This window comes from Platalea leucorodia, assembly GCF_965183815.1.
Source record: "Platalea leucorodia genome assembly, chromosome: 8".
NCBI classification, from domain to species: domain Eukaryota; kingdom Metazoa; phylum Chordata; class Aves; order Pelecaniformes; family Threskiornithidae; genus Platalea; species Platalea leucorodia.
In genome coordinates, this window is record NC_138830.1 from 46,590,058 (window position 1) to 46,615,099 (window position 25,042).

A 25,042-nucleotide genomic window follows, 5' to 3' on the forward strand; every position below is an offset into this window, starting at 1 on the left:
GGGGTGGGGCGCGCGGCGGCCGCTTCGGGAGCCAATGGGAGCCCGCGGGGGGCGGGGCCGCCCGTTCCCCTCAGCCCTTGCGCGGGGCGGCGGCGGCGCCATGTCGGTGGCGTTCGTGCCCGAGCGGCTGCGCGGGAAGGCGGAGGTGAACCAGGAGACGCTGCAGCGGGTGAGCGCGGGCGTGAGGGGCCGCGGCGGCGGCGGTGGCGGCGGCACGGGTCCTCCCGGCTCGGCTGAGGTAGAGCGGGCCCGGCCCGCCGCGGCCCCGGCCTCGGCCTCGGCCTCGTTGGGGGGCGGTCGCGGCTCGGGTGAGGCGGGCGGTGACGGCGCGCTCCTGTGCCCTAGTTGCTGGAGGAGAACGACCAGCTGATCCGGTGCATCGTGGAGTACCAGAGCAAGGGTCGGGCCACCGACTGCGTGCAGTAAGTGAGCCCCCGCGGGCGGGGGTGCCGGGGCGCGGCCCGGGCGGGCGGGCGGGCTGCGGCCGCTGCCCGGCCTCTCGCTGCCTCCGCCGGGGCGACCCGGCAGCCCGGCAGCTTCGGGGTCCCCGGATTCCCACCGAGAGCGAAGCGCCGTTCCTGCTGCCAGAGCTTTCCTGCCCTCAAAAAGAAAACGCGGTTGTACTTCTTCAGCGGCTTCCCAAAAATTATTTTCACGCGTCTGTGAAGCAAAAACGCCGCTGTATAGAATAAGTCTGACGCCTGCTCCGTTTTGTCAGGGTTTTTGTTCTGTGTTAATATGAAAACCAGCTCTGTTGGGCAGGCTTTTCTTCCCCCGGCAGTGTGTGTAGAACCCCGAGGAGGGGCATTTACAGAAGAGTGGGGGCAGTCAGCTCTTAAACTCGGGGAGGCCCTGACTGGGGCAGGCCGGCAGCGGTTGCCGAGCCTGGGCGCGCTGGCTGCGCGTCCAGGGCAGCCCAGCAGCGGAGCTTTGCCATCTCCTGCCCCTCTCTTGCAGTGCTGCACCTTGTCGGTATCGATCGCACAAAGACCTTAACGTGCTTGTTTACTAGCGAAGTTGGTGAGTGGCACGTACTTGGTTACACAGCGCGACTCGGTTGGAGTACGCTGGGCTGTAGAACAAGAACAGGATATGGGGGGGTTTGCCCTGATTTATTATTTTCATAGTTTGCGCTTTCTTTCCCTAACAGCAAATACTGATCAGATGATTACAAAAGTGACTATTAAAATGTGGGTAGTTGGCTAAAAAGAACACATTTCCCAGATACTATGTTTCTTCCTGTCATAGGTACCAGCATATCCTGCATAGAAACCTCATTTATTTAGCTACAATTGCTGATGCGACGCCACCCAGCACGCAGAAGACTGTAGACTGACTGCAGACACCTGGACACGAGCAGCGATGCTTTAAGATCTGTAGAAATACTTAGTTGAGAGTCCCACTTTGAGAGCTGAGGAGGTGTGGGCTTGAAAGGCAGGTAAAAAGTCATCCATACGTTTATGTTAAAAGCATGAATGTAGTTTTTGGTGTAATATTAGCCTAGTTTTTCCCCCATTACTGTAACCAGAACTTAATGGTGATAATTACTTATCACACTTCCTTTTTCCCCCTGAAAAACTCCATGTAGTATACTTCTGAAAACGGCCTGGCTGTCAGGACGGCACTGCCAGAGATGCCTTCGGAGGACTCTCGCAGTCTCATTGAAGCAGCGACTGTTTCATGACTACAGTTGTACAATAATAGGGCAGGCGTGTAGCTAGGTAACTTCTCTCTACCTCCAACACGACAAAGTAGTCATATGTTGCCATGTATAAAAGCTATAGACTGTTTTGTGCCTTGTATCATACGAATTGTGCTTAATAAACTAAAGATGTTCTTTGTAAATTATAGTATATTCTGGATTAATGTAACACGTTAACAAAGGAGCAGCTCAGTGATTTAGCGAAATAGAAACGTTAACTTTTCTAGGAAAGAGAGGACTGTTCCATAACTTAAGAGCAACTAAGTGCAAGGGAGAAATCGAGCCTTCATTTCAGTGAGAGAAGGCTGGGTGTGTGTCCTAATTGTGTCAAGGCTTTTCCTTTTTGCTTGAAATGCTCTGTACTGCAGGCTCTGTAAACAAGTAAAGTCTTGCATAATCAAAATGGATCCGTATGCTTCCTGGGTATTTGTCAGCATTTATGATCAGCTGCATGCTTGTGTGCTCTTATCCAGAACGATTAGCAGATAGTGCGTTTCCGGGGCATGATTTAACGTAAGCTTAACTAAGAGCCTTGATAATAGTTCTGTTTAGGAGTTTACTTTTTGCTCACTGCCATCAAAACGATTTACTCTGTGAGTGCTAAAGATTCAAACAACGTGGTTTTGGCAACATTCATCTGCGCTACTAGTTTCAAAGACAGCGCTAAGGCAGTTTCTGTATCACGTTCTTCAGTGCGATCTACTTGAAAAAGCAGCCTTAAAGATGCTTCAGGTTGTAGAGTGCATAAAGTTCATTTTTATGATGAGTCAGTAAGTAGGCAGTTGACAATTTTCAAACTGTTAAATAATCCCATGTTAATGAAATAAGATCTTTGTTTACAAACCAAAGTTACAGTTTAAGGTGCTGCTCATTTTCAGCAAGGTGCATATTTTAAACAGGTATGACCTATTAAATGTATATCTTTAATAAAGCAAATAGTTTACTTTTACAGAAGCTTTAAAATACAAAATGTACAGTTCCAGTTCAGAAGCATTAGCTATTCACAAGAAGCACTGCAATAAGGGTAAGTTAACTAAGCACCAAACCCTTGCACTTGGCAGTGTAAGTGAAGTTTAATGGCAAGACTCATTTGCCAAGTGCAACAATTCTTAAAGTTACCAGTGTTCAGAACAATCGGAAGCAAAGGACAGAGTAGCACCTACAGGGTCAAAACGCAGACGAACTTTGTTTTCGCAATTCACTTATGTAGGTCCAGAAACTTGCCAGCATTTGTCATCATGAATAAACTGCAAAAACTACAGCAATTATTTTGGCACTTCTTAGAAAAACTTCCAAAATTAAGCGTTTTCGTTAACTTCCATTTTGGTCTTAGTATGAATAACCAGTAAGTACAACCAAATGTAGGATTTAATATTAGATCTAAGTGACAAGATCTAGGAAACTCAAAACCATTCATCAAGTTAAATAACCACTAACATTTTCAGCAGAGGGTTTTCAAAATCATAGTAGTACAGACCATTAACAATTTACAGACAGAAGCCACACTGATTGTGCAAAGCACATTACTGTAAAAAGTCTATGTACAGCAAACAAATCTTTGTAAACATGGTAAGTATGAAGTTTCAGAAAACATGGTGACAATATCATAAATACAGGCAACATTGGCATCCTCAAACAGCACAAAAGGTAACAATCTGGGCCTGCAAATACAGCCCGTCACCATACAAACAAAAAAGGTGGATGGGTTTTAAATACCCAAATGTTTAATAGTTTTAGTGTTGTGTATACTTTATATATATATATATATATATATAATGTATTTATTTTTTTGGTATCCTTAGATATAGATGTACTTATAGTTTGTAAAAACAAAACCAACAAATGTGCTTTATCTTCTTTGAAAAATTATGTAGTTAGAACTAATAACCCATTTCACTAGTAGTTAACATATTAGAATGATATGACTTAAGAAAAATACAAAAATAAGATTAATACTGTCAAAACTCTTATACCAGAAAATATTGTGGTTTTTAGACTCTTTCAAAGATGAAATATGAAAATTTAAATAAGCTCTAACTATATAAAGAATCTTCTGTAATCTCAATTAATATACAGTGGGATAGCTATACATATATTTACCATTGTTCTTCAATTTTTAAGCACCAGTCACTCTCCCGGATCCACTTTGGTTGGAAGATTATTCCTAATTCCACAGGTTCACTTAATGGCACATATTGACTGCAAATAATTACTTTATCCTTTTAAAAAAAATAATGTTCTTTTAACTAACTGCTACCCCACATTTCAGTTTAGTATCTTCTGAGCCAGCTCACGATTTTTAATCAACTGTAGCATCTGAAATAAGACTTTAAATATATGCAAGTAGTCTTTTAGGCTATACTTTCACACACTGAAGGAGCCCTGTGTGGATATTGCCTTTGGCCAAATGACGCGGTAAGAAACGGTGTATTTACTTGAAAACCAGTGTCATGTTATCCACACAGGCGCCATCTACTTCAAGCAGCTCAGGTAACATCTGTGACACAAGGTTGAGTGGTTCTGCTGATCTTTACCTAGAGTAAGGAAACGACCACAAAACTCCATTTTGCAACTGTTTCTGCAGCAGTTTCGTAACAAACTCACTTGTGTGGCACGTGAAAGGCTGCTGTTGCACTTCATTTAAAAAAAGCTGCCCACAGGACATTTATGGAGAATACAAAGGCTTTACAGCTTGTCCATTGTAAATTTAAACACAAACAGTGTTGAGCAAAGTGACCACTATGTATTTGCTTCAACATATTCAATGTGTTTCAGTAAGATGTTTAACTATAAATCTATATGAAAAATAGCTATAAAATACAGTGTTTCTTGTATGGTAGTCCTTCAGCAGTTATTTAAAAAAAAAGTTTTTGAAAGTAAAGGCAATATACACATTTTTAAAAGCATTTCTACATCACAGTCTTGGGCTATTTGATGTACATCAAACAAACATATATTGGCCATATTTGCTCAGCACTGTAAATCAGAATTCAAGAGTTTGTATTTCTCACCCAGATCCCCTCAATTCCGTATTTAATGAGATAAACAGGATACAGCCAATACACAGTTTTGAAACAGAAGTATATAATTTACGTTTGGCCCTGTGCTGCATTTTCCAATATGAAAAGCAATTAGTACTGATGCAGGTAAGATGGTCTGCGTTCGTGCTTTACTGGAAAAGATTTAAAGCCCTTATTCATCTGTTTGTGCTGGGAAGCCTGTTGTTGGGATTGCTGCTGCTGCGCGTAGGCAAAGTTAGAGGCAATTCCTGCTGCCGGAGCACAGTCGTTGGCTGCTGCCCACATGGGGGACTGGAGGATCTGCATGGTGTCGCTCCACTGGCTGACAGGGCTGCTCATAGGGTACAGAGATGTGCTCTGACCGGGTAGCGTGTTCGTGACAGAGGACGTATGCTGCCAGGGTGCCTTCGGAGGCCAGGTTTTGGTTTTATTATCCTGAGAAAACAAAATTAGTTAGGTTTGGGGTTTGCTTTTTTGTTTTGTTTCAATACCAACACACTTCTTTTTTTTGAGACAACACTTCACACGTCACCTTATCCCCTCCCCAAGACATTTTCAGAAGATTAACTGATGTTTGAAAGCAGAATTGATGCATATATATAGCACTCTCAAATGCTTAAAATGCCTGCCTGCTGAAAAACCTTGTCATTTACTTCAGCACATTGGCTTGACACATAGCCCCACTCTAAGTCAAAATTTCTGGCAAGACAGGTAATAAATCTGGTGATACTTCAGTTTTCTCTGCACAGACAATTAAAATTGACTGTGTTGCTTCTTAGCTTAACTTGAAATCTTTGGTTTTGTCATAATTTCTGCTACAAGGGAAAAAGATAAGCGATTTCCAATTTTAATATTTAAACTTGGTAACTTTGATAAAAGCATCTAGTACTACTAGAGTGCAAATGGTTTGGGTTTTCAGCTGAGGTAAGCTATCTGGAGATGCAGATGCTATTCTAGTTGTTTTCCTAGTGTAAACCACCCCAAAATGCAAACAGGAAAAATGACTAAGCATAGCCATTTTCGGCTTACCTGATTACGGTCATCTGCTGCAGAAAGAAGAGGTGGTGACGGTAGCGTACTAGGTTCCTGTTCGCCACTACTGTGTTTTCTGCCCAAAAAGAGAGTGACGTTTAGGTTTTGGTTTTTTGTTTGTTTGGTTTTTTTGGTTGGTTTTTTTTTTTTTTTTTTTTTTTTTTTTTTAAATGAGTCACCCACATTAATCTGCCACTGGCATATACCATTCTGTAGTTTCAGTCTGTCGTACTTGACAGCCTAGAATGTGTCCTGATGCTTCATCGTTTCATGTATTTTTGCTCAGTACAGGTAAAAAGCAGCAGTGCAGAAAATTAATTACTAAATACTGTCAGAGGCTTGACAGTGCAGTAGTTCTTTGAGCTACAGCCTCAGCAACACACACACGTTTTTGTAGAGGCGAAAGGAAGATGGGCTAGTCTTTTGCCCACTTTGAAGATATCTGCCAGAAATTCCCTTTTTTCTTAAGTTATCTGCTCTCCTTCGTTTGTTTTTTTTTGTTTTTTTTTTTTAAAGTATCTTTTCTGAAATAACTTTACAGACAAGACAAAAGAAACAGTTGAGCAAGCGAAACATCTGCTGAAGCACAGTGACTTTGCTGAGGAAGAATGTTAGACCTTTGGTTTAAAATTTGTGACCCAATACCCAATACAAATCCTTGACCACATGTGCATTCCGGAAGTTTTGTTTTCCTTGTTTTTGTGGGTTTGGTATTTTTTGTTTGTGGGTTTTGGGGAGGTGGGGGGGGGCGGGTTTAGATTAAAGCAGAATCTTTTATCCTTTCATCCCTCCTTTAAAAAGAAAAAAAGATGACCATGCTCCAGTCACCAGGCCTCCAAGGGTAAGCAGTCCTTCGCAGGCCAGCTTTAGAATGCTCAACCCTTTTGCCTTCTCTTACTGTATAGCTCTAACTATGGTATTTTGTCAGGCCCTCGCTTGTAGAACGTTTTTCTTTCTATAAGTAACGTAAGACAGTAGTAGTGTTACGTCAGCTTAAGTTTTTCTTTAATGAAGCACGCTCTTTGGAAATTTCCTTCTGCTCTTCTCTTCAGAGCGCTACGTAAAGCACAGGCGTTTGTTCCTCTGGCTCCATGAATCACTCCGTGATCAATCGCTAGATATCTGGTGGCCTGGCAGATTAATTCACCCATTGTATGTTTATTGTGGTTTTCCTTCCCTGCTTTTTTTAAAAACACAAATAATTACTACTTTTTCTGTGACTGCTTATTAGACAGCTATCTTCCATTAATTTAAATTTAGCATTTATTGAAGCTCAGTTCCTGTCCCCTCTATGTAAACTCTCGCTAAGTGTAAAGATCCCGAAAGCAGCTCCTCTTCTGGTCAATTCCTTTCAACCTGCTTGCCTTAGTCTCATCATTTTCACCTCCAGTGTACTTTCTTTCTGGCAACGCATATAAAAATAGCTATCCAGGTATAATCTGCAGGGAACTGGCAGTACGTCCAATGACTCTTTCTTGTCACCAAAAAGCAGACCAACAATCTTCTATCTACATGTATTGACTCTGAATTATTCTGTGATCTAAATAAAAATAGAATATTTGGCCACACAACTAGCTTACTTTATTTTTAGAAAGGGCTCTGAAAAATAGTTTGAGAGAATGATCCCAGATTGGAATTGGGTTGGTATTCACGCTTCATCTTGTGCTTTTATTGTTGTCTTAACTACCCTCTACTATGGAATCATTGAGGTTCCAAAGATACCCAGCTTCCAGCCCTTTAGAAAAGCAGAAAGCAATTGTTGTCATTCATACTACTCCTTTCAAGTGGATTGTTCATAGGTGAAAGTCCTGGCTTAGTTTTTAGGTTACTAAGCTTATTTATGAATGCAGTTAAGCCTCCTCTTCGTATTGTCAGAAATAAGGGACTAAATAGGCACGTATTTACGACTGCTAGAACGGCGGTGGTAGGCAAGGTGAGTCAAAGTCTACACAACATTATCAGTGGTATTTCTTGAGTGCCAGAAAGTTGCAGTAGAAGCCAGGAAACAGGAACTTGCTGGCATCGAAATGCCCAGCGTTAGGGGCACGACAAAGCTGCAGTGAAGTACGCAGTTTAGAAAACCAATTCAAAGCTGATCTCTAACACCTCAGTAGTTTAGAAAGAAGTGGCATCCAAAATCGATTATCTTGGAAGAGGGGAAGCGTCAGATCTTTTCTAGACATACGGAATTTCTGCTGATAAGCGGCTATTTGCACAGATGCTCGTTTGTATAAGGAGACAGCTACTAATATAACTCAGTTTGGGAATCCCTAGCATTAAAGTCAGATACGCTATACGCTGATCCGTGTCATCAGTGTAGTACGCAAACGGACATTTGTATAACTTTGTGTAATTAGCAGGGATTTCCTTTGTGTAGCTATTCAAATGAAATTATCAAGAAGAGAAGACTCTTATGAAGCAGTATGACTTTCTGTTCGCTTTGCTCACCTTCTCTGCTTTACAGCAGCAACAAGGTCTGGCCCTGAGAACATGGAGAACAAACTGTCTCCATTAGCTGAGGAGGTCTCGTCACTGGAGCTGGCCGAGTCTCCTTGAGTACCAGACCAGCTATTTGTCACATCGCTGTAAGACAAAAAGTTGTATTAGTCCTTGCGTTTCTAGTGGCTGGTCCAGACTGTACGCCCTAGTTAGGTACGCTAAGTGTTTGTCACAGATGATACCTCAGAGCACAGAGACATTTCAGTACTTTGTAAGACGTACTAGTAATACAAATACTTCCACTTACTTACGAGTGATCACATCAGCTGCTTTGTCTGTTACAGTCACTTTATATATATTTTACTAAAACAATTATATAAATTAACAGTGTCTCTCTTGGTCAGGAAGGAGAAACAAGTGATGCTTGGTTTTGGAATCACTGAACGCTTGACTTTTTCATTGCAAAACTGAGCTAGAACACATGCTTGTCCTACTGGTTTTAAGCTAGCTTGGGTCTCACAGCTATTACATTATGGACAAACGGACAGAGGATCTTGAAACACTTCTGTTGTAATAAATAGTTATGATTTGGAAGAGACTAAGAACTACTAACGTACTTGCTGTAAGGTACCTGCCTTATAGTAACAAGATTAAGTGGCTAAAATCCAGAAAGCTGAATTCAGTCAGGTACTGCAACTTTCATAGCATCGCTTTTCATCAAAACTAGGTCTTAAAGGTTTCCAAAATACTGAAAGAAAACCGTTCTGAATGAATCTGTGCTATAAATTCCTTATTTCCTCTGTTCGGGTCAAAGTCGGTATACGCTCCACTCTAAAGACGACATCAAACAAATGCGGGTGCTTCAGCAAAGCAGGAGGGGCTCAGATTTCTCACTCGACATAACGAAGTGCAGCTTTCACAGATGCAGCAGCAATTGGAAAAAACACCCAGCATGCCCACATTCTGCCAAGTCTGAGTGTAAAATAGACTCATATGCAATAAAAATACGTAGCCTGTCCAATCTCTTACCCTTCTGTGAAATACTCGGGGAAGGGCCAGGTTTTATGAGGATCATCAGGAAGAGGCCAGTTGCTACGTGTGTTGCTTGGACGACGGACGTGCTGTGCTTGCCTTTTTTGTTGCATAGCCTGGTTGACCCCAGCAACATAGCGGGCAAATTCTGGATCAGAGCCAACTGAATAAAAGAAACCAAGAAGTCAGTTGCTGACATTCAGCTATTTCTACTGCAGTTATCCCCCTCATTTAATCCTTTAGGCTCGACCATACCCCACAACAGAAAATAATTCCCTCACTGATAATAAATGCCAGACCACAGGTGATACCTCTTCATGGAGCAGTGAAGAACACTGAATGGGAAATGTTTTTAAAAAGTAGATACGCACCATCCATACGTGGTGAATAAGAATTCTCACGTGGAAGTACACCTGCCCCTTGCATTCCATCAGGGAAATGGTATTGTCACTATGATCATGCCTACACGCTGACAGGTCCAAGGACACTGACGGAATTAGCTCAGCATACCAATTATGATGACTGATTCCAGACTGCAACGTGATTTCCAGCTATACTGTGATCCTGCTTACTGCGAGAAATCAGAATCCCAGATTGATCGCACTAGAACAGAGAGAGATCGCCTACTTCCTATGAAGGCTAGGCAACAACTTCGAAAACATTCTGATCCTGACCCGCAAAATATTTCAGAATAAGATTGATATTTGCAGGAAAAAGCAGTAATTCTTAAAAATAAAAATTCTTCCATTCTTAAAGTGCTTTATGTGTCCCAAGCATGTGATAAGCGATAATCTTGAGCAGACACAGCAAAAGCCTTCATCCAAGTCTTTTAAATGCTCAATTGATCAGAGCAAATAATAAATGTATTAAAAAGAACGCTGTTACATGTTAGTGTAATTGAGTTTCCACGCCTTCTGTGGGTTTTTTGGGGGGTTTTTTGTTAGTTTTTTTTATTTTATTTTATTTTATTTTTTCTTGAGGGAAAACTTTGCAATCTGACTGGATTTAGGGAAATGCCCAGACTACATGCATAGTAATTGCAGCGGGAATTACCGAGCTGCTGGCTTGCTGGTCTCCGTTTTAAATTAAGGGTGAAGACTGAAGAACATCCCACAAGCAGGCACAGCTTGGAAAGCAGAAATCAGTCCTTCACGTGATGGCTTCCCTACATTCAATTCAGCATTTAGAAGAAAAGTTTCCCCGTTTTCATTTGGCACATTCAGAAAAGAGCTCCACAGTGTTTTGTTGGATGCAAATTAAAACAAGAATGAAGAAAATACCTTTTGTTTCTATCCATTCTTTGTTATATAAGCAAGGGACAGAGCTATCTGACAGATGTACAGAAACAAAATATTCCCACTAATACTTGTTCTCTTTGAGAAATAGCTTTATGTCAATTTAAGATGAGGCTGGAAGCTAGACAGATGCTCAGATCTAAGGACCGATTCTAGATAGATTCTGAAGGGCGTCCAGGTTTTTTTCCCATGGATAGCATTAAGTGTTAAATTACTGTTATATTCAAAATAACAACTTGTGTTGATTTTTACTTCAATAAAAACATATCAGGTAAACAGCTTTTTATCAGATATGTTTTTACTTTATTCTCTCACATCTGTGAAAATAATTCAAAAGACCTGGAGGTATCAACATTCCTTTTACTAGTTCTTACTACAACATTCCTTCATCCAGTTCTTATAGATAAAAGTACTGCAAAATACATTTCTGGTAGCTAGTTAAGCCTTTGACTTGAAAAGCCATCAATTTTATAAATTCTTAATTAGCAGATTTGCATCTGAAAAGAGACATCATTTTCAGGCTCTAAAAATATTTATCAAAAAAGTCATGCCGTTTGTTTCAAATGACAAATGTACAAAGTCCTAAGAAAGTCTGGAAATGAAGAAGTGTTTTGCGTTTCAAAGCTTCTGTACGACACTAACGAGCTTAAACTGAAAATTCCTACATCACAGCTCAACCTGGCAAGTTATACAAAGAAAAGTTATCTTTCCAATGGAAAACTCTATGTGATTGGAAGGGGTTTCTGTTTGGTTTTGTTTTTTTAAACCCCAGATCTGTGGAAAATACTGTTTACTTATCACTTCAACTGTGGAAACATTTATCTTAATCCACAGAGCACCATTTATCAACTTGAGTAAGTCACCTTTTCAGAGTATTGCTTTCAAAGCCCTTGACATTCATCATATCAAATGGAACAAAACAAGTAGCTTTATGTAGATCGAAAGGAAAATACTGTAGAAATAGAATGGATTCAAAATGCTAAAAATGCCAGTCCTTTGCATACATGCATTTTTTTCCCTACACATACATGTATTTGGTGCTTGGTGAAAATCATGTTATCCTTCCTTAAAGGTTGTGATAATCTTTAAGTATATACCATAAGTATGTTAAAATAAGATGATGCTAATTCAGACTTACAATTGTTAAGAAGCTTTTGATAACTACGACGCCTATTTTTGCCTTATAAGCTCCACTAATTTATCATCAACTAAGTTGACAAAATAACTATCAAAATCATGAGTGAAATGAGCTGGTTTCCGAGACGCCTACACAGTCCTAACACAACACACACGCGTGCAAATGAGTGAGGGAAACTGGATTCATGGTTTGATAAAAGGCTTTCCTGTTAGTTCCAGTGCTGCCTCCCTCCAGGCAGTTTTCATAAATGCATACTACAAAGTTTCTGTAGCGATGTTCCAGGCCAAGAGAAATCATACTTGCGAGATAACAGACTTGTAAGTTGTTCTTAGTACTACCATCAGAAGAATTATTAATCTCCTCTTAGACGCTACAGTCAATTTCATAGTCTTTGGCTATTTGCTTATGGCTATAAAATTCTATCTCACTTCATCTTTGACAATAATCCCTCTACATTTACAACTTATTGGTGGCTCAAACACATCTGGCAAACCACATGGCACTTGCTCTTTAGTCTCTAATCCTTCAGCATCCAAGCTTTTCACTGCGGTAACAGCTGTAGAACAGGAACCAGTATGACTCCCACGGAATTGCACAGTAATGGAGGGGGAATGCAGGGATACGGGAAAGATGCAATCCGGCTGTATCTCCAGACTGCACGGCTGGTAAAGAGCAGGAAGGATCATTTTGGGGAGAGGTAAAATACGCAAGTTCAGCAGTTAACAATGGTTTGAAACAGTTTTACAAATTAACAATAGGAGGAACGTCATCTGTAGGATCTGCTTCAGTACTTTGACGTGGTCCATACAGGAAAGGTCAGAACTAGGAAATAACAGTTATTGCTAGGAATGTTTAACAGTATTCTTTGTAAAAGGACCCTTATAAAAAACATAACAAAGGAAAAGACACACACCTGCAGGGTCAAAAGGCAGGATTTCTCCCAACATCCCAAACACTCCATCAGTTTGGTCACGATTCGGCCATGTGTTGTTTCTAGGTCCTTGTGGTTTCTGTCCTAACATCTCTGACATCATATTGTCCATATAGCTGCTCACAAGCCCCAGGCTGTACAAATCGGAGCTTAAATCTGAAAAACCAGGATTGTTCCACTGGTTTATATGAGACAATCCAGCTCCGACAGCTTGGGCTGGCTGCTGTGAAGAATTAGTCAACCATTTGGCAGGTACACGTTGCTGTGGTCCAATAGGTTGAAGCAAGTGTTGGTAATACTGCATTTGCTGCTGCTGCTGCTTTTGTGACTGTTGCTGCTGTGACAAGCCTTGCTGAGAAGGATGCAGTGGTGTGTGAGAGACGGATTGTGGTGGTGGTTGTTGTACTGTTCCTGATTTTTGTTCTGTTGCTGTAGAGGATGCAACAGAGTTCCTTCTTTTCACCATTGGAGAAGTCTGCTGGGATTTGCCCATGTTAAAACCGGACAAGAAATCTATAACATCCTGCATTTCTTGGTCAGTTGGTAAATTCATACCTTTGTCATCCTTGCCATCATCCGGTTTGAAGAAGTTGTCCCGTCTTTCAACTAGAAACCCATTCACTAGCTGATTATTTGTGCTCTGAATTGACTGCAGTGGATCTGCGGTCCTAGGAAAATTCCCAATGTTCAAAATGCTTTGTAACCGCGCATCTATGTTAGTGGGCATTTTAGCTTTCTCCTCTGAGTTGGAACTTATAAAGACATTTTTGGAAGGTGTATTGGGGATTGAATAACTTCCAGTATTACTTGTACTGGTGCAGGAAGTTTTTTTTGTAAACCGTGAAGTCAGTTTTGAGAATGTCTTTTGTAGACCACCTGAAGATTTGCTTCCGTTTCCGGATGGCATGTCAACTTGATTCCCGAAGTCTGAGATTTCACGCTGTAACTGGATCTGAATACAAGGCAAAGCTTGCTCCCTGCATCAACAAAAACACATATATCAAACCACTCAATACATACCTGAGTTTGTACTTTGGAGGAAAATGTGTATTTGGGCAATAGCTAGTGGAAGAAACAAACCCAAAGACTGCCACGTTCATCAGCTACTTCTGATGGTAACAATGCAAATTATTACTCGTATCTGCAATACCATTAAGTACTTTGCATTCCTTAAGAAATTTTAATTGTGCTTCAAGACCTAAATGGAGACTAATTTAATGTAAATCAAATATTTTTGTAAGAGAGAAACAAATACTTTTGTACACTTGGATAAGCTGCTGGTTTGCTTTTAAAAAGGCTGCTGTATCTCTGTATGTACCCACAAGGTACCTATGTAGATTACCAATTTCTTGCCCTCAGTTTGACCCCTTCTGATGAACCGGTACTATCAAATTCCTCAGTACAGATCTTTCAGCAATGATGGCTTTGTTTACACTAGGGAAGTAGAGCACGAGGCTGAAGAGGAGATGTACCTTCCTTCCTTCCACCTGTGTGTGTCAAACACAGCAGTATAGAGCACATCGACTAGTCCCAAAGTCTTTTCTGGATCCAGACTCCTCTGTAGCAAAGACATTGTTGCTGGATCTTCCTTCAGACACCTGCAATCATTAAGTTTAACTTTAAAATCAAAAATCTTATTTTTTACATTAAACAATTTTACCGTACTAGTCAGATAAGAAAAGGCTAATGGACGCGCTACTTCTGCTCCCGCAGAGGTGCGACTAATAAAGGCAGCATAATGTATGAATGCCTGAGGGTTCCTGAAGACTACTCCTGCAGCCCCAGGTTCTTTCTACTGTTGAATATACAGCCGATCTAACTGTAAAATTAGGAGTTATATAATTTATTTTAAAATCATGATTAATGATTAGCTTTTTAGCTGAGCAGGCATAATTCAGGCACAGAGGCAATAAATAACAAATACACAAAGCCCATTTCTGGAAAGCGGCAAGAGCGCGCAACAAACCTGACACAAAACGCTAGCGCGTGGGTCCACTCTGGAGTCGAAGGCTGAGGACCCCCAGCCTGACAGACTCCATGTGGAAAGCGGTCCAGCATATCCAACGGTCTGGGGGACTGAGCTGCGAAGATGCAGGATCAGTGCGTTTTCCTCATTAATGGCACTGAATTAGGACGGAATTTGAGGTGAAATCAGAATGACTGAAATCTAGCTATTAGCACACGGGCCAGGCGCTGCCTGAGCCTCTCCAGCAGAGAGGCACTCTCCCCGAGCGTCAGCAGGCGGAGCTCTGCCGGAGCGCACCAAGCTCACAGCACTCCGCCTTATTCTAGTTCTTTCATAATAGAGCGATTTACATGAAGAGAACAGAGAAGCGCCAGTTTATAGAGGAATTAAAGATGTATTTGGGTAAACAGACTACCAGTTGACTCGTACTTCTGGACATGCCACTGGTACCATTAGTAACAGGCTACCTCACCAAGGACTCAAATGAACGAATTGTGTTGTACTGGAATTTGTAACGCTGACTCCTCCGAAGTAAGACACAAAGGAGGTGTTCTAATTCCACATCATTGCTTCAAAAGGGAAGAAATCCTCACCTGAACTGCAGGTTAATCCTACCACTCTTTCCTAGGCAGTCAACCGAACGGGCAGGAATAGCCTCTCTCAGCCCGCAGAGTTCTGCGGTTTATGACAGCGCTTAAAGAACAGCTCAGTGAAGAAAGAGCTGAAGCTCTCATATTAATCTCATCTAATTCCTGGCCTTCCTGATGCAACAGCTGTGAGGACCTGCCAGGGAAGAGCGTAACAGGGATACTATTGGATTTTTCTTTAAACCTTCTCTTTCATCATCAAGCTTTTACTTTTTCTTTAAGAGTATGCTGTAGTGCCCCAGCGCTGCCTCTCTTCCATTGCCTCTAACAGAGGCAGGACTAGCACAACGGCAGCTAAGCACAGCTGTCAGTCTGTCAGGAATGGTGGTATTCAAACAGTTTCAGATAAAGGAACTTAAGGAAGATATGCCGTAATTGCGTAGTATTCTCTCTTCCATTTGCACTGCAGTATTTTTTCCTATATATTTCAGTCAGAGCTATTAGTATAATCTGCAATATAGTACGTTTATTTACCAAGTTGATGGAACTTGCACCACAATTCTGGATCCTTCTAAACTTATCTGAGGAGCATAGGCTTCTTTATTTTCAATCTGTGCTGTGTCCACAACGACCTAGCAAATTAAATGAAAATAAAAGAGAAATTATTTTAAGAATTAGTTCTAGTTATTTTATCACCCCTGTAGTTAAGATGAAATAGTCTCACCTCCCTGCCACCCTACAGGTGCAAAAATTAACCAGATAAAAACAAATCAACTCATAAAATCATTGTAAGTTGATTTCTGTTTTAATATCTAAAAAAAAGAAAGAATATCAAATGATTAGCTTGATACAGTAACCTATATTTCAAGGACTTACTTCTTCTCAATTACATACTGCAGTTAGGCATCACTATGTAGTTACCAACTGCTTTACCTAACAGCTAGTAGTTATCAATGGCTTTATATAACGGCCCTTACATTTGAGAGGTTTGGTGCTATTACTACTTTAATAGCTCCCAAACACCTATTTATCAAAATATTTTAAATAATTTAACAGCAGTGCATGGTATGATATAGACAAGTAGTATTTAGTCTGAAACTCTTCACATAGCTCACAATTCTTAACACCCCACCCCACCCCTTTTTAAGGTTATAAATTCCCACACCAACATTTCTCTATTCTACCTAATGGAACTGTACTATTATTAATTCCCTATTATATAAAGGGAAGAAAAGTGACTGTTCAATTTGTTGAATTCTGAGCCTTCTGTAAGACATCATGAAGACAGATGGAACAAGAAAGCCTTGAAAATCAACCTTCTGTCATGAACCTTTCTTTTTATGGAATGGAGAAGGAATGGATTCACTGCAGCTTCATTTAAACTTTAATCCCAGTGATAGTAAGTTCCATATTTGGTTTGTGCTTTCTGGTGTTGTCCAGTCTGCATGGGTTGGCCTTTTTGATCATTTCCATAATTTCCTATTTTGGTCACGCTGAACCAGCAGCTTTTTGGCAGCAGTCAGCAGTTCTTGTTTCAGTGACTAGCAGATTAGCTGTACCATTTATCCTTGAAATGCCAAAAGTCCTCCAGTATAAATAAGCCTCAAGGGATATTACTGGCTTTTCTGCAATCGTCCTACACTGGTTCTACTTCTAACTGGTTGTCTACTACTGGTTATGAAGAAGTGTGAAATATGAATAATGCTGAGTCTCTTCTCTCTCTTGCTTTAACAAAACCATCCAATGACACCGCAACACAGTTATTTCCCACCTCTCAGATATTTTAGCATAAGGCCCGAGTTTATTCAAACTTGTAGAACACGTCTAAGCACAGTGAAAAAATGCCATGCTCTTATCCACTCATGAAAATACCTCTTATTTAGTAACAGGACAACTCCATTACTTTTTTCCTTGTATATGTACCATTTTAATGTTATGTAATTTGGTAATCTGCAATTCAGCTGTATTGCAATTATAATTGGGATAAGGAGAGATGCACTTAGGAGGGATTTTTCTCAAGTCCCAAGAAAAACACTGTCTGCATCTCAGACCTGTCAGTCTGAACTAAAATTCTGATTTGTGCAGACCTACATCAGCTTCCAGCAGTGGTGCACAGTAGTGCTTACGGTCTGGCCTTTGTTGGGGGTGTCCTGCGTGCCGTCGCTCCCCCTCCCCGCCTTCCTTTCTTCCCTTTTAAAAAAAAAAAAGTTTTACATTTCTCAACATTTGGTTAGAGTTACGACATCTGGGATTGAAATATTACTAGATTTGGTGCTTCTGCAATGCATGCTGTTTTCTGCTACAGAAAGATCTACTAGCACAAAAAAGGATGGCTAGAGACTCAGTTAAACCTTCTCTTCATGACTTTGCATGAGGCCAATTCAAAGTTTTATTTCCACTCATCCTCTGAATTCAACTATTTTAATACACGTTACTCAAACAGGGAGATTTCCTCAGCTGACCCAAATCTGAAAATACAATTCGTAATTTATATGCTAAGGTAAAAACTGGAAAACTGCACTTTTAAAAATTATTTCTTACGTTAAAAAACTGAAGCCTAAAATAACAAAGCAAACTAAGTCACATCTCATTGTGCTTTTAATGAGTTTCTTCTCAAAAGGCACATGGCAAGACAGGGTAAAGAAAGTGAGACTGTCAAGTAGTGTTCTTTTTTAAATTTGGCATTTAAATGACAAATTTACACACAGTTCTGAACTAATGCAGACAGCTTAGTTTCTAAAAGCAGTAAACCAAAGACTACGTAATATTGTCCCATGATTCATTTATCTGAGTTCTACACAAAATAAGCTTAAAATAAACACATTCTCCCTCCCCGCCTGGTGGGTGCTTAGCGGATAGCTTCCTGTGCATCAGACATCTATTGTTCTTGCTTTACAGGTGTTTCCTCTCTCATCCCCACCCAAAGAATGCTTTAAAGGAGCAAATTACAGTTTCTCATCATTACATGAGGCTACATACAAACATAACTGACTCTTGTAAAAAAAATTATGGCACATAGTTTATAAAAAAAAGCCTCAACTCTCACACCCTTCCAAATTGTAACAAATCAAAGTGAGAATGAAGGCAGGAGAGAAGGCTCGCAAGTATTGTCATGTATATAGCTCATTACTGTGTCTTTGAAGATAGAAACCTGCTACTTTCAGAACCTGAGGTTCATGATTCAACACAAGTAACATTCCTTGTATCAGCACTGCCATTTGGGAGAATGTATAAGCAAGTTCTATGCTGACAACTCTCCAAATGTTATGATAAACCTGAAGAATATCAGCGCTTTAATTACCAGCAGGTCTAACTAGTTATGTCTAGACTGGGGGACACCAGGAGATTTCCAGACTCAGTCCAAATGTGCCTCGGGCCACTCCCCAAATCTCATCAGGGCAGGACTTGGGTGTGCACAACCCTGAAAGCCCCTGGAAAGGAAACGGTGCAGCATCCTCCAAGGCATTCCTCATCTAGACGCTCAGGAGCCAAGGACTCCTCCTGAGTTACCGCACGCTCCCACAGGGCTGCTGAGACACAGTTTCTTCCTTGGCCTCGTTTCCCATACCTTGCTGCTGACTCCCGCCATTCTACCACGAACTATGGCAGGTGAAGACACAAACCCACTAAACCATATCCTTTTTTCTAGTTCTTCTTGTATTTATTAATATTTAATACATATTTTCCTTGAAAACACCTAAGTAGAAATTTGATCGATCCTACTATTCCACAGTCGCTTTCTCTCCGTGCAAAGATACCACCTTCTTATCCCTCCCTGTAAAATGTCCTTATACACAGTGGTTAATGCACTACCATCTCCTGTCCTTAAATCCCTGTATCACAGTGAAGTAAGGATTGATAGCAGGTGCGCTGCTGTTACAATATTGATGGTCTGTCCCTTTGATTTTAGGCCTTTTTACAAGGAAAGTCAGTTCAATTCCAGTATGATTTGAACCTACTTCTCTAACAGATATTAAATATTAAGGGAATATCTAGTATAAAAGGAATGCTAAACTAGAAATATCTCACAAATTTATTATTTACAATTTATCATTCACCATTATTGGAGAACCTATTAATGGTACCAAAAAACATACGGCTTAATGAACTAGGACGGAAGGTCAAAGTCACTTAATCAGCTGTGTGATTTGTTTGAAAAAATGTGATATTTACAGAGTATGCAGCAATATGGATCCTTTCATCAGTTAGTTACGAAGTCCTGATGGCCTGCCATCACCTTGAACAAAGACTCAATATATGAATCAACAAGAAGCATTTAGCTCATTGTAGGTTAAAGATGGTTCAAAGAATGCTTGACAGAAACTATCACAGCCTATGGTGTACCTTTGTGCTTGCATTTCTTTCCTATCCTACTGCATTCTTGCCCCCATTTTATTTGCCCAGTCAAACGAAAACTCACAGTAGTCCAAAAAACCTATGTGCCATGAATGAACACTTTATTAAATGAAGAGATTGCAGTAATTAGTTACGGGAGCACAAATGCATTTCCTTACCAGAGTATGTTCCAAGCATCTATTTTTAGCAACCGTTTAGATACTGTAAAATCCATTCTAAAGAACACATATGTCTACAGCAAGGTATTTAATTGCTCTGTCCTCTGCTGGAGATGGCAGGTAGCATCACCTGGTGCAGAGGACCTCCTGGTTTATGCTGGGCAGGAAACCCAGCTTCCATTCAGAGCAGAGGGGAAATGTAAACACGGCCATTTTTAAAGCTAACCTGAGAGAAGGGGGGAGAAGGGGTGTTTCTTTTTAACATGGTCATCTATAGATTTGAAAATCTATTTCACTATGAATTAGAAGTTTCATTTCTTGTGTTCCTTCTAATAAACGGAGACTACGAAGTACACAGTACATTCTCCTGTTCCTACCAACTACAGATACCATCTACGAACTGGCACTCTACAAGGATACATTTTGCTCATAAATCAAGTTAGCTGCAGCGTCAAATGGAAAAACACAAAGTGAGACACTGGAAATTCATTTCCAAACTCTTTAAAATATCTAGTTTCTCTTCAGGATGTTTAAGTAGCCCTTTTTTTGCTAAGCCTATTCATAGTCACTTACCAGTCCAGCTTGGCCAAATAACAATTGTACAGCAGTTTTGCAGGCTCCTCGCCAAGTGGAAGGGCAAACCTGATTTAGTACTTCAGTAACAGGAGAGTCATCCCGTGGTGTAAGTCCATTATGGCATCCAGCTTCCTTAATCAACTGCAGCATTGTGTGCTGAAAAAAAATCATAAAAATCCACTTTGTCATACGAAACACGTGATTCAGAAACGTTAACATCAATGCTTCCATACGTATTTATCATTGCTCTACATGTTTTTTGAACAACTATCATGTCTGTTACCTCTGAACAGCCTTGTATAACTAGAAAAGCTCAACTGCAGAACAGACCGTCTCTGCTATTTGGAACACAATACTCCTCCAAAATTATAAACAGTATTTTTGCTTATATTCTTGCAAAAGGGTTTAATCAAAACTACAAAAAGCACTGCAAAGACAACAGAAAAGCAGCATTTTGAGCTGTGGATTGTTTCGACTCTTTCAGGAGCATGGAACTGGGCTTATCTAAAAAAAGTGAAAATGCTGATTAAAATTGCGCAAATTACTTCTGAATGGACATCTTTTCCATTCCTTTATACTGAAAATACAATTACTTTCCCCACAATTTTAAATTATTTTTAAAAAATTGATTAAAGTTTGTAAGAAGACATTAAAAGGAGCTTTGTTACAAAATATTTTTTCAAGTACCTCCCTTAGCACTAGGCTGGGCCAGACTTATTTTGTCACCTAAGAAGATAAAAGCTCTGAAGTGCATCACCTGGTTGGGGCATCTGTAAGGGCTCGCTCTCCTCTGCACTTCTTGAGACCTAACCTACCTATTTTCAAAAAGTTCACAGAAGCTTCCTTACCTCCTAGACTTCTATGCTTCTCTCAGATCAGACTGAATTTGCCCAGGTGGTTAAAATGTTATCAGAAACAGGCGTGGACCTACAGTGTTATCAACATCTTGTTTCCACAGGAAGTCAAGCTAAAATTACGCACTTTTAAATACAAGTTTGGCACTGAACTTCTACTGCAGTTGTTCTCTGAATTTTAAGGAGTTCTACTCTTTTTTTCCTCTTTTTTTTTTTTTTCCCCCTTCTTCACTCCTGTGGTTAGATTCAGGGTTATTACCGTTTTCAGCTTCAGGTTTTCTGCTGCAGACTCATTAAAGGATATTCCTTTCAGAAAATGGGATCCTATCTGAACAGGTACGGTGGGCAGTTCACACTGAATTGGCTGAGGTGGAGTCTGTCTCCTTCCTGTTTGCTGGGCTTCAGCTTCACTGCAACAGCCCTGAAATATAAAACAACAGATCAATTAGAAGAAAAGAAGATATTAGAAAACCCTAGTATGAGTCCAATTTTTTTGTTTGTTTTTAAATAGTTATTTTCAAGGTGAGGAGGGATGAAAGAGAGCAGGTTTAGCAGATCCTACCTGAAGACTTGCTTCAATCGCTTTTGGGTTCAAGTGGAAGCCAGCCTTCATTGCATATTCACAATGGCCTAAACTCTCCAAAGCCACTTTGTAAGCCTGACATTAAACAAAAAGTTGAGATAGCACAGGCATATCAGCAAGTAAGCAAGCATGCAGTTGTTGTGTCTGGAAACATATATAAGACTTGTTACATGGATTTACCCTACTCAGTTCTACGCCATACACACGTTTATCATATAAGATTCCAATACTGTAATTCTCAAATACCTCATGGCTGTCTGTGGTATGTATTTCTGCAGTAATATACTCCTTCCCTATTTCATTCCTTGGCCCACTGACTGTACTCCATGCACATGAAAGCAGCAGACTTTAAACCTCACCTGCAAAGCACTGTCAATTTTCATGTTTAGCTCTTTGAGCTGATGTTCAGGGATTGCCACACTCTGTGAGCAGAAAAGTTGCTGAACTTCAATTCCTGCCAAACATCCATCACAGCCTCTTTCTCGTAGTCGAGATGTGGCCTGTAATGTAAAATAAAAATCCAGGGTAAAGAGGTTCAACATTAAACCAGGTCAAGCTTAATTAAATTTAAAAAAAGAGAAAAAAAAAAAAAACAACCACAGAGTTTAAAACATTATAAAGGAGATGAGAAGCAGCACCTGGTGGAAAGGATCTGGAGGAGATTATTTATTATAACTTATTAAACCTCTACTGCTACTTTGAAAGTATAAATCTCACGTAATTTGTATGGCATATAGGTGTTGGCTAGCAACTTAATTCAACATTGTTTGCTGTTACTATTTCAGCTCCCTCTCAGGACTAAGGATCCTGTTACACAGGCCACATGCTGACTGTGTTACCAGAGGAGGGACTTACAACTTCAGCATAAAGGGTATTACTTGTCACAGAAACAGAAGATACATTTAATCATGTGTACAACAAACACTCCTGCATACCTAAGACAACATATTTTATAAAATTAAGGGCAATTACTGTGGTGCAATTTGAGAAGAGCCACACAAGACTAAGATCAACTTTGCACAGCAAGAAAATAGATTTATGCAATATGATTTTGAAAAATAAGAAACATGAAAAGCCAAATATCCAGTTTTAACTGTAAAATATTACACTACTGAGCAGGGTAAAACAAATAGAAACCTACTCTCAACTGCATTTAAGGCCTCGATACAGCTTATTTTTCAGTCTAGGAAGAAGTCTTGCTCTAAAGCAGCGCGTCCAAATTGGGGATTTTTGATACTACAGCCAAGGGACAGACACATTGCTCTCCTCATCGGCACGTACAAAAGTACAGCATTTTCCAAGTGAAAACCTTAAAAAGGTAAAATAGTTTTGAGCTACTGACAAAGTATCATCTTAAACTTTATTCTGAAACAGCAGCGTATTCTCCGGCCAAGGAGGCTGATTTTATATGGAAATAATGGATTCCCTTCCACTCCACAAAGTAAAAATTTGGAAGGATTTCAGTATTTCAAATCTCCCTTCTATCAAAATGAATTGTATATTGGTCTATCTACATTTATAAGAGAGAGAGATGTAGATATTTTCTTTATTTACAGAGCACAGATTTTTCTTACGCTATCCTAAAACCCCACACAAATACTTCAGATTAGTTATTTTAGTCAATCATAAAAATTGAGGAGTTTCATCTATTGTTATTCTGGAACTAAGGAGAATCTGTCTTTTTCTCTTCTCCTCCCCATGTATGTTTAATAAAGGATATGATTAGTGCAATACTTGTACTAAACTCTATTTCGAAATACAGGTTTTATTAACAGAAATAGCTGAAGTGGGCTGTTAGGGAGGTAAAAAAGAAAGTTAAGGTCCCAGATTCTGCAAACCCAAGTTTAATTTTAATCATATTTTAAACAAACTTGATAGCAATTGCAGGGTATTTCTAGAAACTGAAACACAGTTTTAAGGAACTAAGTATATTAAACATAAAATTAACTATTTTTATGCAAAAGGAGTAAAGCTATTCCAGGATTAGATCTATTACGATTATCTGTAACACACCTAAAGCACTCCCAAATCCTTATTTTATCCAGTGAAATAAATTTATGCTGCAGGAAAAATTACAAATAATGCCCCTGCATTCATAGTTCTAAAGGAAACTTGTTTGCTTTCATATACCTTGCAGATGTTAGCTGATAAATGGAAACCTTGACAAGATTTCCACTCACGATGATTAACAAGCCTGTGTGGGCTGCCAATTAGACTTCAAAAGCACATGCTCCAAGTTACTTGAATTTAAGGAAACCACGCACTCGGTGTCTGAATCCATTTTGATCTATCAGTCTGCAGACTTCAATAGTGCAAGGGAAAGCAGAAAAGCTCGTAAAACTGATTTTCTTCGTAAAGTACTTTTTTTGGCAGGAAAAGTAAGGATTCCACAGATAGCAAGTGTTTGTGAAAATACAAGTCCAGAGAGTGGTACATTTAAGCAATATTAACATTCCAACAATTGATGGATCAAGCAACATCAAGCTTAAGAGCATGAAGACAAAAGCATTAAAAGTTACCGTAAAGATTTTTAAGTACAAAATAGAATCCATGCTCAAAATTCAAGAGATGTTATCTAAATTATTTTTCATCAAGATTTTGCTCTGTTTTTGCAAAGACTTGTATGGTTGTTGGTTTTTTTTTGTTTTTTTTTGTTTTTTTGTTTTTTTTTTTTTTTTTTAAAGTCCCTGTTTGCCAAACCACATTTGAACCTTGTTAATTCATTACTAATAACAAAAAGCTGTTTCCACTGTTTGTGCACTCCTTATGTACAATCATATCATAAAGAAAACTTTACACAGGGCAAAGACAGTACAATCACCATATAGGTAAAACACGTTTTAGCACCTGAAACTAATGCACCATGTTTCCCCCTTCAAATGTAGCATGTCTTTAAAATCAGAGATTTTCTTCCTTTATTAGGGCACCCAGCCTGAATTTAGGTTTCACTAAATATAATTGCCGTTTCACTAAATATAATGTCACTACAGCAAGACGACCTCCGTACCTCTGCTGCTCCTCTCCATGATCTTATTGCATCTTCTAGCTCATTTGTGGGGCTTAAATTTGAGGCTCCAGCCCCACTAACGTTCTTTCTCTCCTGAGCTACAGCTTCAGCAAAGCAAGAGTGTGCCACTGGCTGCACCTTCTGCAAAGCTTGTGACAGGAACTGGAAGTGGACCTGCATCACCGTCAAGAAACATCGCCCAAGTACCTGCGGGAGAAGAAACAAACCAGTTTCAAGCAAGTAGAAGATTTCGTGGAAGTTCCCCTTCTTCCTTTTGGTTCGGTGTTTGGGGTAAGGAACTATGTTAAATTCAGATTTTATTTTTTTTTATTAAAATAACGCTTCAGATCATAAGTAACACATGAT

General features: G+C 39.9%; 2 protein-coding genes across 8 annotated transcripts in view; one reads left to right on the top strand and one right to left on the bottom strand.

The window, feature by feature from the left end:
* Positions 1 to 34: 34 nt before the first annotated feature.
* Positions 35 to 1,845, top strand: SS18L2 (SS18 like 2; the record flags this gene model as incomplete). 2 transcript variants are annotated; one of them, XR_014229076.1, is made up of 4 exons in its annotated part: positions 35 to 169; positions 346 to 422; positions 1,249 to 1,438; positions 1,589 to 1,845. XR_014229076.1 is itself a non-coding variant. In XM_082320537.1 (3 exons), the coding sequence occupies 3 exons, from the start codon at positions 35 to 37 to the stop codon at positions 1,334 to 1,336; spliced, it is 300 nt and encodes a 99-aa protein (XP_082176663.1). In that variant the 3' UTR covers positions 1,337 to 1,845. The 2 variants fall into 2 exon arrangements, 1 of the variants encoding a protein (XP_082176663.1); XM_082320537.1 differs by having other exon boundaries at positions 1,249 to 1,845.
* Positions 1,846 to 1,977: 132 nt separating this feature from the next.
* Positions 1,978 to 25,042, bottom strand: part of GARRE1 (granule associated Rac and RHOG effector 1) — a 63,080-nt gene continuing 40,015 nt past the window's right edge. For 5 of the 6 annotated variants that reach the window (XM_082320529.1, XM_082320531.1, XM_082320532.1 and 2 more), the window contains 12 exons: positions 24,677 to 24,883; positions 22,029 to 22,169; positions 21,649 to 21,744; positions 21,346 to 21,507; positions 20,230 to 20,388; positions 15,677 to 15,774; positions 14,062 to 14,187; positions 12,572 to 13,566; positions 9,223 to 9,388; positions 8,203 to 8,337; positions 5,752 to 5,830; positions 1,978 to 5,157 (listed from right to left, as the gene is read on the bottom strand). In XM_082320529.1, coding sequence (XP_082176655.1) covers positions 4,834 to 5,157; positions 5,752 to 5,830; positions 8,203 to 8,337; positions 9,223 to 9,388; positions 12,572 to 13,566; positions 14,062 to 14,187; positions 15,677 to 15,774; positions 20,230 to 20,388; positions 21,346 to 21,507; positions 21,649 to 21,744; positions 22,029 to 22,169; positions 24,677 to 24,883 — 2,688 coding nt within the window. In that variant the 3' untranslated portion in view covers positions 1,978 to 4,833. Of the gene's footprint in view, positions 5,158 to 5,751; positions 5,831 to 8,202; positions 8,338 to 9,215; positions 9,389 to 12,571; positions 13,567 to 14,061; positions 14,188 to 15,676; positions 15,775 to 20,229; positions 20,389 to 21,345; positions 21,508 to 21,648; positions 21,745 to 22,028; positions 22,170 to 24,676; positions 24,884 to 25,042 lie in introns of those variants that run through there. The other variant, XM_082320534.1, reaches the window with a different exon arrangement.